This window comes from Myripristis murdjan, chromosome 7, assembly GCF_902150065.1.
Source record: "Myripristis murdjan chromosome 7, fMyrMur1.1, whole genome shotgun sequence".
In the NCBI taxonomy this organism is placed as follows: domain Eukaryota; kingdom Metazoa; phylum Chordata; class Actinopteri; order Holocentriformes; family Holocentridae; genus Myripristis; species Myripristis murdjan.
The window spans coordinates 7,090,593-7,106,080 of record NC_043986.1 but is presented as its reverse complement, the minus strand read 5'-3'; the positions used below and the strand labels follow the sequence as shown (position 1 = coordinate 7,106,080).

The following is a 15,488-nucleotide window of genomic DNA, read 5'->3' as shown; positions in this document are numbered from 1 at the left end:
TGATGACTTTGACCTTTAAAACACACAAAAAGAGATGGCGGCTGTTTGCAGACATACTCTCCAATTATGAGATTCTTCCCGGGAGACTCCAGACTTTCAGGCTCCTCTGCCGGTCCTCTTCTAAAGTCATATCTCTTCAGATTCTTGTTTTAATCATAGTTTCCCCCAATATTACACCACAAAATCTTCCCATCTATGATATGTGTTTGAATGAAATCACAAAAAATCTCATCCCTATACCATAATTGGTGCCTCCAAAAGAAGTTACACCAAAAATGAGGCTCCTTGGTTACAATATAGGCCGTATTCATTCCCAGTTATGTCCATTTTCACTGAAAACATGATTACACAAACTGTACTGCCTCTGTTTTGACAGTAACCCCCCAGAGAAATTCTCACATTCTGTGTAAATTTCCTTTCTGGCTTATTTGATTTGGGCAAAACCAAACTGAAGGTCTTGATAAGCTTCAGACAGCAGCACGAGATCCAGATGGGTCTTTATTTTAGCAAAAAAAAACAAAACAACTTTATTTGGCAGATGTTCATGTTAGGCACGTGTGTAAAATGGTAATATTGTAGTAATAATCAGTTGCAGGCATCTGTAAGATTAATCCGTCCTTCTTCATTATGTTGTTAAAGAGCCCAAGTGGATAAATTAATGTAATTTTCCAAACACCATACATTTCTACAAGAAGATGCAGGTTTATATTCACGCTGTGTTCTCACAGGTATATGCATAAAAAGTCATTACCTGCCTTCAGCTGAACGCAGGTAATGACTTTCTTTTTCCACTGCCTGGGACTTGTTTTTCCCTGTTGGACGACAGCTACAACAAGACAGTCAGGGTCAACACAAGTTCACTTTCCTATTGAGACGAGAAATAGATTTTTTTGAAAAAGAGAGAAGCAACAAAGGCACCAAAACCACCCAAACCAAAACAAAACAGGGGGACAAGGGCATGGATGCAGCCTGATGAAAAGGTAAAGACAGAGAGAAAAGAGGAGTAGATGCGAGGGGGAGAAAGAAGTTGGAAAAAAGGGAGTGGAGAGAAAGCGCGAGAGAGAAAAGGAAGGCATCAATAGGCGACCCAAAGAAAGAAAGAAAATCTTTCACTGAAAGTAGAGGCAGACTGGGACACTTTTTATTGTCTGTTGTGACACTTGGGCTCGATAAATCAACATTTCCAATTTCAGTGTGTGCTAAGCTTTGAGAGCCGGTGATGCATGAGGCATAAACTCGTGCGCTAAGTAAAAGAATAGACCAGAAATGGCTCCAGCGGTACCTCACCTCACCCCGGACCTAACTGAGATAAAAGCATCATTACATGGAAAACTGTCCACGATCTACAGCAGAACAGCCAATGAAGTTTGTCTGTTCCCAGCAAAAGACTAAACAGCCACCAACTGAACAGGGGAAATACATTAATAACGACCGCTTCCTTGCATTATTTAGTAAACCTGACAACACTGGTTTGTAGAGAAAGTGGGCCGCGGAACATTTTGAAAGCGGAGACATTTCAATTCCAAAATTCAAAACAGCCATCAAGTGTCTGCCGCCTGGCCTTGCTGCTGTTTAAAGGCATGAAAGCAGCATGCATAAGTAGGCAACCTGTCATCTGAAGGCAGGCATGAAACATCAAATATTGTTTTAGAGCTATTTCTAATTTTGCAGCTTGCTTGGCAGCTGGGTCATGAAATAATTTCTATATGTAGGCGACGATGTTGACTTTCAATCACGATGAGAGGAAGGAGAAAAGAAGAAAGGAAAGACAAAATAGAGATGCACCACAACAACAATCTGGGTGTGGGTATCATGATGCCACTTTGAATACATTTAGCATTATTTTGAACATGAAAAATTGATCAAATTTGCATTGCACTTCCAGTAACTTCAGGCTCATGTGATGTGCACACATGCAACCACACAGCTGCAGTCACATGCGTGCAGCAGGCAATGAGTGGGAAGCAATTTGACATTTAGTATTAGCTAGGAGCCATAGACTCTGTGTGTGTGTGTGTGTGTGTGTGAATGTATGTAGTTGCATGTCAGTAACATCAGGCAAGTCAAGCAAAGTGTGCATTCAAATCATTACGTTTCATTATTGAATCTCAATAATTTGCATTGAAATTACAATCACACACACACACACACACACACGCACGGCGGTGGTGATCATGATAATAATCAGTGATCAAAATGATGAATCGCTTATCTTTCATTTGGGTTTCCTCTTGATTCCTTTTCATTCTATTTGCTCTTCCCCCTCTCTAGGAATTAAAGGTATAGTTCACCCAATTTGAAGCATTTGATACTATATCCCTCACTCCCCAGGCGGTATGCACTGTAAGGCAATAGTGATGATATTCTTTGTTGGATGATGCCAATGCTAACTGTTTGCCTCCTGCCATTATTTATATATCCCCCCCTAGTTAGCGAGTGTCGCTATCTGACAAGAAAATGCAAATTTCATCACCGAGTACACAAGAACACTGTATTTTTTCCCATATTCCTGTTCCGATGTGCTACACCGGCTCAAATAAAGAGAAAATAAGACTTCCCGTTTGAACATTCAGCCTTCAGAACAAAAGCTCAGAATTTTGTTTGTATTTAATCATTACATTCATATACATTGTGATGATAGGTGCATATGTCTTGTGTATGTATTCTGCACTGTATAATATACTGTATGCAGCCTCTATAGTTTATACAATATTGTTGCTTTTTTTCGTTATTATTACATTACCTTGATTCTTGAATCTGATCACCTTTGGTGGGAAGTAAGTAAAACATGTTTCAAAATGGGTGAACTATCCCTTTAAATGAATGGAAGGCATGAGGGAACGATTGTCAACAAGCTCATAAAAATATTTCATTGTCGACATCAAACCTTTTCTAATGATGTGACGGCGTCCTCGGGCTCAGTTTTGTACCACTTTGCTTTCCCTCAGGTGTGTGTGTGTGTGCGTGTGTGTGTGTGTGTGTGTGTTTTCCGCCTGAGGTGTATGTTGAATGAATGCTGTCTTTTCAAAGTAAGAGGTGTGTGTGTGTGTGTGTGTGTGTGTTTTCTGCCTGAGGTGTGTGTGTACATGCTGCCTGTCACACATAAGAAGTGTATATACGGGTGTGTCCATGTGTGTTTGTATCTGTATGTGTGTGTGTGTGTCTGTGTGTGTGTGTGTGTGTGTGTGTGTGTGTCTATGTGGTCCGCCTTGCCTCGCCCGATTTTGTAGTGCTTCCTTTTTAATTTGTTGACGCCTGTGGATGTTCTGAGGTTTTTCCACGCCTTTCAGCCGCCACCAGTGAATAAATCAGTAATTATTTTGCCAGTTTTAATGTTTTTTTTTTTTTTTTTTTCCTGCTTCCGTTTCTCTGGCAGTTAGAAGATAATTGAATTTAGAGTCGAGTGACAATCGCTGGGCTGAATTCTCCTCTGGTGTCCAAACCTGTTTTTTTTACTTATTCATTCAACACTGCAAGGAGAAAAGAGCATCGCAAATTAAGCATAAACTTATATCTGTGCTTTTTTTTTTCTCAGCTGCCAATGAGAGAAACAGAGGTTATTGGAGATAATGGAGTTTTTGCATGAAATGAATACTGTTATTATTGTTGCAGACAGTAAATAAAGGCTGGGTTGGTAGCTAAAGTAGTTTTCAGGTCAGAAATGGTGCAGCACGGATTGGTTGCAGGCCAAATTATCCATTAGACTTACAGCAGACTTGCACTCAAGTTCAGCTGCACGCTAATTGACGTCAGACTCAAACTTCCTCGCAATTGACTTGAGACTTGACTTGTAGCCTCGATCAGTGACTTCTTCTAATGAGCTGCTGTAAAAGTGATGCTGTACACTTGCAGTTCCTATCCGCAGCTTCATGTCAGGTTAAATTATCATCCGCTGCCTGATGTAGCTAAATAGGACTGTAAATTTCTTGGACATAAAATAAACTGGCAGCATTTAAAGAAGACTTGACTGAGTCTCATGAGCAAAAAATTTAAGACTTGCCTCAGACTCGTCCCTTTAAGAACTTTACTTAACTTCAGCGATGGTCAACTGTCGGCTCGCAGGCCACATCAGGCCTGCCAAAGCTTCCCACCTGGCCTGCAGAATATGAATGAATTCAGAAAATGTTAAAAAAAAAGTTTTTAAAAATGCATTCAGGTATCAAGCATTTTTTCTCAAACAAAAACAGTTCAGATGGAAATACTTTTATTACGAACGATTTACCAACCTCACATATGTGCATTCAACCCACAGTTTCTAAAGAGGTTTTAAATCCACCTGTCAGCTGATTATTATTTAGTTATTAGTATTTAATTAGTATTTATTTATTATTATTACTTATTCATTATAACTTACCGACGAGTTGAGTCCGGCCTACCTCACTCACAAAGCTGCGCTCACCTTACTGGTTGTTCAGCTGAATAGCAGCAGCCGACGACAGACGAAGCTGAAACCAATTCCCGTCTTTTATGAAAGGAATGTGGCTTATACCAGACAAATAAGATTAATCCTCAATTTTCAAACTGTAAAGTTAGCTATGAGCTCATCTTCCTCTGCAGTCCCCTGGCAGACACAAACATATACATTACACAGTCCTATACATTGCATATATAAACCTACTATTGCAGCAAACAAAAAAATGCACACAAACAGTGTAGATTTTAGAGCAGACTCATGATAACAGTGGCTATTCGTGAGGGCCGGATTGGGTGGCTTTCAAACTTCGTCCCTTGAAGACCTGCTCGGTGTAACTTCTGCAGTTCTGGAGAGACATGCCTGTAGAGCTGACATGAGTTTGGACTTTGGACAGCATGATATTGATTTTTATGCTCTCAGAGTTAAATTAATGCTGACACATTTGCTTAGGATGCAAAATTTACCAGCAATCACTTTGATGCTGAGTAGTAATCCAGTTTGACATCTCTCTCTCTCTCTTTTTCTCTCCTGCAGGAGTCCGATGGGAAGCCCCAAGCCCGGCATGCAACAGGGAGGCTATGGAGGAGGAGGGATGGGAGGCGGGATGGGAGGAGGCGGGATAGGAGCAGGAATGGGCAGCGGAGGAGGAATAGGATCACGAGCCGGGGAGCCATACCGCCTGGCCACCCACGAGAGCCCGACTCCCCAGAGACAGATGCAGGGCCAAGGCCCCGGGATGGGTCACGGTCCCGCAGGAGGCCCCGGGGGCCACGGGGTTCAGAGCGGCCAAAGCCCCGGCCAGCACGCGTCCCGTCGAAACCTCCAGGTCGACTTCACCGGCTCGGGCGGCTCCCGAACGGGCCGGTCTCCCTCGGTGTCTCCGGACCGCGGCGTGACGCCCACCTCGCCCTACTCGCTGCCCCAGATCGCGCCCATGCCGAGCAGCAAGCTGTGCCCGGTGTGCACGACCACGGAGCTCACCAACCCGCCGGCTGTACCCAACTACAACACCTGCACCCAGTGTAAGGCCACCGTGTGCAACCAGTGTGGCTTCAACCCCAACCCACACCTGACAGAGGTGAGACGCAGGGACCACAGAGCAGTGTGTGTGTGTGTGAGAGAGAGAGAATACACCGAGTTAAGCATGGTGAAAGATGTGTGAAAAGAGTGCACATAATAGGGCTGGGAAAAAACATAAATTTTCCAGTCAATCACAAAATTACAACCAAATTATATCAACGTTTGCCTTGGAAATGGGGTTCATTCAATAAGGAATAATATCACTTAGGTTTTTGCACAACTGCACATTTATATTCAAACACAAGGTGAGGTGAACGACATACTAATATGAATGTTGAGTATGGTTATGTATTAGCGCCAGTTTATTTTTGATCTGTGTAATTTGTAATGTCAGAGGAATTTCAAATGTTGTTTCCCAACTTCTTGAACAAAAACGCAGAAGTTTCGGTTTCCCTTCAGCTCCCAGAGTGAACTGATATCGAATCAAACCCAGTCTTATGAACATCAAAGTCAATTGTGAACGTTGAGAAATGGAATTGAATTGCATCAGGCCAGCCCCAGAGTATAATTGGGGCAGGTGTGTGTGTCAGCATGTGTGTGTGTGTGATAGTTTTGAAACGATCTGTTTGTGTCTCTCCTTACTTTGCTGTGTGATGGTTTTGTGCAGCCAGGAACACAGCCATGCTTTTCTGGCTGCATAAACAGAATCAATAATCTGATAAAGCTGATTTACAGCATGGGACTAACTGATCTGGGCATGAATATAATGTAATCCTCCAGGCCGACGATTGTCAGTGTCGATTAATGATGAAATAAAAGAACAATAACGCCGTCGCACAGCGCTGGAGTTTGACCACAGAAGTAAACTTTGAATCTTTTCACAGAGAGAAAGGAGGAGAGGCAGACAGGATATAGATTTTTTTTGTCCTCTTGCTGGGAGGAGTCGCATGGGAAGAGAGCCAGAGAGAGAGAGAGAGAGAGAGAGAGAGAGAGAGAGAGAGAGAGAGAGAGAGAGAGAGAGAGAGAGAGAGAGAGAGAGAGAGAGAGAGAGAGAGAGAGAGAGAGAGAGAGATGGTTTGTGCTTTGGCAGTCAGTACTTTTTTTGTTTTTCATGCCAATAAAGCACCACTGAATTGAATTGGATTGGAATGAATTGAGTGAATGCAGGAAAAACGATGGACGGAACAAGAGAGATGGTTTGAGGCGAGAGATAAATGAGGGCGAGACAGGAAGAGAGAGAGAGAAAGAAAGAAAGAAAGAAAAGAAATGTGCATGGAAAGAGTGAAAGAGTTGTAGAAAGAGAGTGAGATTGTGTGTGTGTGTGTGTGTGTGTGTGTGTGTGTGTGTGTGTGATGGACAGTGAGTGTATTGAATCGGCAAGTGGCAGTAATTCCTCCTTGAAGCGCTGACAGAATCTCCATTAATGTGCTGAGGCGAGACACAGGTCTTGACAGTCTGTGCGTGTGTGTGTTTATATGTGTGTGTATGTGTGTGTGTGTGTGTGTGTGTGTGTGTGTGCCTCCGTGTGAGTGTGTGTGTGCCATTCAGGTGTGATGTGACAAAAGGGGACAGCAACACAGAGAGATAAAGGTGTGACAGACAAAACAAAAGATAAAGCAAGAAGGAAACGCAGAAAGAAAAAAGATGAATGGATTAATTGATGATTGGAGATATTAATGAAGGTGTTAAGGTGTGTGTGTGTGTGTGTGTGTGTGTGTGTGTGTGTGTGTTAAGACTTTTGCTTTGATGGAGGCGAGGCCGGTCCTTGCCTTTGGTGACAGGTTCAGACTATCGCTGGTGTCACTGTGTCTACTGACAAATATCAGATATCAGCCTCCCTGCACAGCGAGCAGACACGCACACACACACACACACACCCCACACCACACACACACACACACACACACACACACACACACACACACACCCCACACCACACAACAGTGAGCAAAAGGCCACAACTGATGATGTTAGCCATGCTGGCAGCCTCTCTTTCCCACTGATGTTAGATCCAGGGGCCTTCGTACTGGCAGACAACATGATAAACTATCTTATGAAAAAAAAGCTATTGTGTTTTTTTTTTGTTTGTTTGTTTTGTTTTATTTTATTTTATTTTATTATTTTTTGAGATTGGACGATTGCTTAACTAAACCGTTACGTGATGCAACCCCCAAGTTAATGTCCATTAAGCCAAAGACCCTCATTTGAAGTGATTTTGCTCCAAGGATTTAGGTTTGATGTTACGTATTAGATCATTTAGATGCAGTAGCTGAACACTGACAAAAACATTAAAAGTGGTGAGATTCACTCTTTAAATGTAAAACAGTCACTTGTTCATTTTTGGAGCAATCTCAAGTGATTTCCTCATTTTGCTCAGGACCCTCTGGAAGCCCCTCAGGGACCACTGGGGGCGCCGGACCCACTTTGAAAATCACTGTGTGAAGTCAGATGGACAAAATCATTCATGTTGACTGACAGCAGGCCATCAGCATCACCCAAAGTACAGATGGACTTTTAAGTGATAAAAAAATGCTTTTTTATTTATTTATTTTTTTTTTATGTATGGCCTAAAAATTCCAAAGGTGATATATCATTAAAGGCCCCATGCTGTACACTTTTCCAGGATTTTATTTTAACTGCTGATATCCCTAGCATGATGCATTTGTGGTTTTGAATACCTGTGGTCTGATAAATATAGTTTCACAGCTCCTCCCTCTTGCCTTTCTGCCGGAGCTCTGGCAGCACGGTTCGTTTAGCCAATCAGAAGAGAGAATCAGCCCCTCTCCACTGATTGGCTGACTGTTTTCTGAGTGACATATGGCCGGGCCAATCACAAGCAAGTAGCTGAAAACTACGTTGCTCAACGGAGCTCAGTGGTGCTCACCGGTGAACAGGAATTATCATCTTAAGTATGGTTGTCATGGCTACCGCTGAGCCCGACTCCGATCCCGAACCACAGACGAAACCGGCATTGTATTGTGTCAGGTTGATAAAACAGTTGGTGCTGAAATGAGCCCAACAGACGAGCAAGTTTGGACTAAAACCCTGCAGGACCTGTGAAACTTGGCATGATGTTATACCACCATACGTTTGAGCGCCACTCCGTACCACAGACGGCAGGAGACACCGAACCACCTCAAATCAGTTTATTACAGGATGTTTCAGAATGGTAAGTTATTTTTGTTAAATATGTTGTAAATATGTTGTGAGCTTCTTGCCCTGGAAGCGGAGGTGTACTTGCTAATTTCGCTAGCTTGTGAGCTTGTTGCCTTGGGAACAGAGGGGTACTGGCTAATTCCGCTAGCTTGTGAGCTTGTTTTACAGGGAGAGTTTCAAAAAATGGGCTGTGTGCACTTCTCCATTTATGTAAGGGATAATGCCCGACAAGGTTTCCATTATCAGAAATGAATGCAGGACGCGGAGGCGTGAACCATCCGACGCGAAGTGGAGGTTTTATCCCGCTTATACCATGGTCACTTACGAAAGAAATAAATATTAAATCAATTATTAATACGTTAATGTTGTTTTTTTACCGTTAAAATCGTAAGTTTTTCACAAGAAGCGGCTGAGTGGACTATTTAATATCTCTCGTTGTGATGTGTTGCCAAGGTAACCGGCTCTGGCCACAGAGCCTGCAGGGTCGGCCGCAGCTGTTATATTAGGCCTAATCAGTGGAGGGAAGTGAGATGATTGCTTAACGCTATGTGATACATACAGTAGCGGTTTTAGGCACGGGCGAAGCGGCAGCCGCCCGGGGCGGCATTTTTTTCATGTCACGTGCATGAGCGCAAAAACAAAACAAACAAACAAACAAACAAACAAAAAAAAAAACAAACAAAAAAAACATCCTTGCTGCAAAGCAGTTTTCTATTACCGTATTCATCTGAATATAAGACAATATTTTTCCATTGAAATGCCCTGAAAAACGCCCTTGTCTAATATTGGGGGTCTAAGCAATTACACATGTATTGTACTTGCATATGTAAACCAGTAGGTAGGCTCGCCTGATGCCGCGATTACCGGCGAATGGCCGCATTGCACAGTCAATAATCAACCGTGTTGTCTGTGTCATTGTCTGTTGTGCTGCTGCAGCCGCGTATGAACAAATAAAAAATAAAATAATAATAATAATAATAAAAATAAAAAGTTGATTTATAATGAAAGGTATTTATGGCAGTCTGTGTGCCAGCTCACCTGTCAGATCCGGCATACCTGACCGGGTGGGCGCGGCACCGGTCGGCATCAGGCGGGCCGGCCGCGGCACCGGTTAGCTTTTTTATTCAAACAAGATTTTGTCCATATAAAAAGTATTTTTCCAAAAAAGGTATTTGTGCCCCTGCGTTCTGAAAAGGTGCCGTGAACAGCATGGCCGGCTCTGGGAGGGGCGCCGGTAGCGGCCGTTACCGGGAGGGGGGAGGGGGGATTCAAAGAATCAAAGTCCACAGATAGTTTCCTATATCGTTTTTATTGCAAGAAATATTATCCACCATTCACTCTGATCATTAAATGAGTATCAAGCAAGTAAGTCTATCCTAAATAGTTTTTATAAATATTATCCACATTCACTCTAATCATTAAATGTGTATAAAGCAAGTAAGTACTGTAAGCAAGACAGAAAGACAGGCGAAAACTATTTAAAATTAAATGCAACATTGCCGTTGATCGTGAAATTTGATAATATGGCATGTCCATCATCGTGGCATTTGAAGGACTGAGATTTAACGTTTGTGGGCCCTGACCAATGCTGGTTGGGACGTTGCGGGACGACAAAATGTTGCTCCAGTCTCGTCTCTCCTGGACTGACGGAGCCCAATAAGCTTGCAGGCTGCTTTCCCACTTTGAAAACCACTGTGTGGAGTCAGATGGACAAAATCATTCATGTTGACTGACAGCAGGCCACCAGCATCACCCAAAGTACAGACGGACTCTTAAGTGATAAAAAATTCATTGTTTTTTTTTATTTTTATTTTTTTATGTATGGCCTATAAATTCCCACAGTGATATATCATTAAGTCAGAAGAGCTGATGTGGCTGTTTTGGTTTATTTTTGGAATTATTGCAGGTTAGCACCCATGTATTCATCTACTGTCTGATTATTTTTAGGTGTACACTTTCTCCCACACTCACTTCCTGCAGAGGAAAAGAAGAGAAAGTAGTGCCTGTTGGTTCAGAGCAGTGTGTTATTCTCCTGTTGCTTCATTTCACTGTAAGACTGAGCTACATATCACTGAAGATTACTTTCCCTTTGGCTTTAGAGCACCACTACATCCCTGATTTATCACTTCTCATGTGATGCTAGCTGCTTATGAAAACTCAGCGAAGTAAAGTGTTCGCATAAACTCAATATGGCTGATGAGCTCAGTTCATTTCTGGGTCACATGTTCCTACACTCTGCAGCGACATGGTCTCCTACGTCCTGCAGAAAACAGGGAAAGTAGTGTTTAGTGATTCACCACAGTTTAAAACAGTTTCTTAGTCATATTTTGAAGTAAGATGTAACCGCACACCATTTACTTGCCATGTGGCTGTCGAGCTATCTTTGATTTCTCACTTTTTACATACAGTAATGTGAATTTATTGTGCAAACTCAGCACAGTGTTAATAGAGAGAGTTCTTCCAGGAACACACAGAAGATTTTGGTGTGTGTGCAGTTTGATGCATGTCAGTCTCCCAACACACGTGGGGGTGTGCTGCTTTAATAATCAACAGTGTGGACTTTTTTCCGGGTTTTGAGATAAATACTTTAGGGAGTGTGAGTGTCTCCCGGGCTCTGCACCTGCAGTGTGTGATCTATGACGGCTTCATCTGCAGTCTGATCATACGTGTCCATTCATCTCAGCCTGGTAGGATCTGCTGTGAGACGAGGCTTCGATCTGTGCTTGTGTGTGTGTGTGTGTGTGTGTGTGTGTGTGTGTGTGTGTGTGTGAGAGAGAGAGAGATAGAGAGACAGAGAGTACCACAGGTTAATAATGGTGGATAATGCTAATGAAGTGGAAGAAGGGATGAGTTGATAAGCCTCTGACTTGGGGATTTGGACTGCACTGTCTGATAGATAAACACACACACACACATGCACACACACACACACACACACACATATGCAGACACACAGACTCGCAGATACACAGAGTCGCCCCCTCTTGGCTGAATATACTTCATGCAAGCTGCCTGCATAATAAACTGTGGTAAAGACCTGAATAGATAACAAGAAACATATAAAACACAACAAAACACAGACGTCACCTTCTCTGAAATATATAGATTATATAATATTAATAGCTTGGTAGAACTGAACTGGTGGATTTATTGGCATACACTCCCTTGAAGGAAATCACAAATGACCAGTGATCAATTATCAAATTATTATTGATACTAGGAGCTGAGAAGAAAAGCCTGGATATTGCAGACTAGATGCACGGAAGAGAAAACACTCCACCAACCTGCAGCATTTTGTTTTCAAAACCAGCTTATATATAGATTAATACGCTGGATCTGCTATTTATCCTGCTCCTATGAATTATGGATTAGTTCCTTCCTCCTGTTAACGCCCACAACCTTCTCCGTTATTATCCTCGCTAATCAATGGACCTCATATCCTGGTAATTTCATAAACGAGCCAGTCGGCAAACCTTGTCAAGTGTCTCAGACCTTTTCTCACGTGAACATGACTTATCCAGGATGGTTTTAATATAGTTTGTAAACTAAGATAAAATATCGATAGAATATAGAATAAACATAGAGAGATGATAGATTATGCTACTGTTGTTTTTAGATACGGTGTTTCAGACTCCCATAAGCCTCAAATTTCTTTTTTTTTTTCTTTCATCATATCTTACCAGGCAAGTTAATTACCAACAAGTTTGTGGAAGTGGAAATACAAATATAAATATACAGTGAGATGCTTCGGCCTTATGCTTACACAGACATAAATATTCAAATATCCTTTAGACGTAATAATTTTAAATGTCACAAAGTCTTTCCTTCCAGTAAAATATGTGAGTTAAAGAAAAAACAACAACAACACCCGTCCTCGGGCTTCCCTCAGCTCCCACCTTGTTGTGTCTACCGTTATGATTTAATACTCGAACCGAACATTATCCATTATAATTCACAGCTAATCAATGTACTCTCTGTCCTGCTAATCTAATAAGCAGTGCCAGCTTCCATATCTTACGCATTACGCTCTGATTCCGTTTGCATCAGATAACATTTAGCAGAGCTAGCCAGGCGAGCCAGAGAGATTACTTCATACACTATATTACCAAAAGTATTCGCTCACCCATTCAAATGATCAGAATCAGGTGTCCTAATCACTTGGCCTGGCCACAGGTGTATAAAATCAAGCACTCAGGCATGCAGACTGTGAAACAAGACATTTGTGAAAGAATGGGCCGCTCTCAGGAGCTCAGTGAATTCCAGCGTGGAACTGTCATAGGATGCCACCTGTGCAACAAATCCAGTCGTGAAATTTCCTCGCTCCTAAATATTCCACAGTCAACTGTCAGCTCTATTATAACAAAATGGAAGTGTTTGGGAACAACAGCAACTCAGCCACGAAGTGGTAGGCCACGTAAAGTGACGGAGAGGGGTCAGCGGATGCTGAAGCGCATAGTGCAAAGAGGTCGCCGACTTTCTGCACAGTCAATTGCTACAGAGCTACAAACTTCATGTGACCTTCAGATTAGCCCAAGTACAGTACGCAGAGAGCTTCATGGAATGGGTTTCCATGGCCGAGCAGCTGCAGCCAAGCCACACATCACCAAGTGCAATGCAAAGCGTCGGATGCAATGGTGTAAAGCACGCCGCCACTGGCCTCTAGAGCAGTGGAGACGCGTTCTCTGGAGTGATGAATCACGCTTTTCCATCTGGCAATCTGATGGACGAGTCTGGGTTTGGAGGTTGCCAGGAGAACGGTACATTTCAGACTGCATTGTGCCGACTGTGAAATTTGGTGGAGGAGGAATTATGGTGTGGGGTTGTTTTTCAGGAGCTGGGCTTGGCCCCTTAGTTCCAGTGAAAGGAACTTTGAATGCTTCAGGATACCAAAACATTTTGGACAATTCCATGCTCCCAACCTTGTGGACAGTTTGGAGCGGGCCCCTTCCTCTTCCAACATGACTGTGCACCAGTGCACAAAGCAAGGTCCATAAAGACATGGATGACAGAGTCTGGTGTGGATGAACTTGACTGGCCTGCACAGAGTCCTGACCTGAACCCGATAGAACACCTTTGGGATGAATTAGAGCGGAGACTGAGAACCAGGCCTTCTCGACCAACCTCACCAATGCGCTTTTGGAAGAATGGTCAAAAATTCCTATAAACACTCTCCTCAAACTTGTGGACAGTCTTCCCAGAAGAGTTGAAGCTGTAATAGCTGCAAAAGGTGGACCGACATCATATTGAACTCTATGGGTTAGGAATGGGATGGCACTTCAGTTCATAGTATGAGTAAAGGCAGGTGAGCGAATACTTTTGGTAATATAGTGTATTAACAGGTCAGCTATATTCCACTGTGCTCTTGTCTGCTGAACCTGCATGTAAAGTGTCAACACACCGTCTTGTGCCATGAACATGCCGAGACTTATGTGCAAAAACATTTATTTTACATTTTTGGCCTCATAAAACATGACATTTTAATGGAAGGAGACAAGGAGGAAAGCATTAAATTACCGTTAAATGTATTTATATAATTTTAAAAAACAACTATAAGGAATTTTTCCCTTGCACCAAGAGTTTTCTGTAGTAATTTTATACTAATAAAGTTTCTCCAGGCTCATCCTGTCATTCTGTGTTTGATTATGACCTCCTTGTTGTGTCTGGAATTACAGATTAATACTTGAATTTACCATCTTCCAGTGTTGGGCAGTAGCGGCGTCACTTGTTTACCTATATTTCTCAGTAGCGTGGTTATAATGTCGCTGTTTTCTAAATCAAATAGCTTTTAATTAGTGAAACTATTTTACTGAGCAAATCGTGCGGTACCATCCACAGAAGCTACATTTTCCCAGGCATTTCTAAACTTTAAACGCAGCGGAGCTTTTGCTGCGGTTTGAAATCCAACCTGCACGTGGAGCCGACAGACGCTCTTCTGTGTGACGTCGCCTACCTGTCCTGATTGTTTGCTGCAGCGGGAAACGAGCAGGCAGGTGATGAAGATGACAGAGGAGGAGGAAGATGATGATGTTGAAAAACTTCAGTTGTGTCGTCAGAACAAGCAGCTGTTTAAAGACAGATCAGGATGCCGGGCCTCTGGATCCACTGATAAGGAAAAAACCTTTGGAATGCAGAGGCAGAAACTTGTTCTCTCTCCCTCCCTCCCTCCCTCTCTCTCTGTCTCTCTCTCTCTCTCACACACACACACACTAACATATACACACTTCCTCCACATTAGCATATACACACCACCTGCTTTGTGTTATCATGTGAGGCATGTTGTGTGTTTTTGTTGCCGTGGTTTGTAGCAGTAAAAGTAGAGAGAACACAGCTTCATCAACTATTGAACTCAACATTTTTTTTGACTGACAGTTTTATTGATCACTAAGAGAGCAATGACTTGGAATGAAGTTGATTTGATGTTTTTTTTTTTTTTTTTTTTTTTTTTTTTAAAAAGTAGTTCTGATCTAGTTGAGCTACATTTAGTCATTTTATTGTAGCTCAGCTCGCTGCATTTCTCTGGTGGGGAGCTTCAGTGGAGTGAAGCTTCATGTAATGTACAGTAACAGTAACAGTGTACAGCTCAGCTCACTACATTTTCCAAGTAGCTTGCCCAACACTGGGTATATATGTGACATGGTGGGACTTTAGGAAAACAAACATTTTTTCTAACTTTGAAGCTTTTTATGAGGCAGTTTTAGGAGGAAGTTGGAGCTGAAGGGGTTAAAGGAGTGTTGCAGCATGAATGGAGTTTTGTTTCACTTCCATAAGTCTCTTTATGTCACTCTAGACTCTGTTTTATTTTACCACCTTTCTTACAAAAGATTTTCCATTTTTCTTGTTTTCAGAGTACACACTGTGTAGTAAACCAGATCTACATTTTTCAGACTGGATCTGTTGG

The 15,488-nt window shown here is 42.4% G+C and overlaps 1 protein-coding gene across 1 annotated transcript in view; it reads left to right on the top strand.

The window, feature by feature from the left end:
- Positions 1-4,955: 4,955 nt before the first annotated feature.
- Positions 4,956-15,488, top strand: part of bsna (bassoon presynaptic cytomatrix protein a) — a 192,735-nt gene continuing 182,202 nt past the window's right edge. Inside the window, 1 exon segment of the mRNA XM_030056314.1 lies at positions 4,956-5,492. Coding sequence (XP_029912174.1) covers positions 4,956-5,492 — 537 coding nt within the window.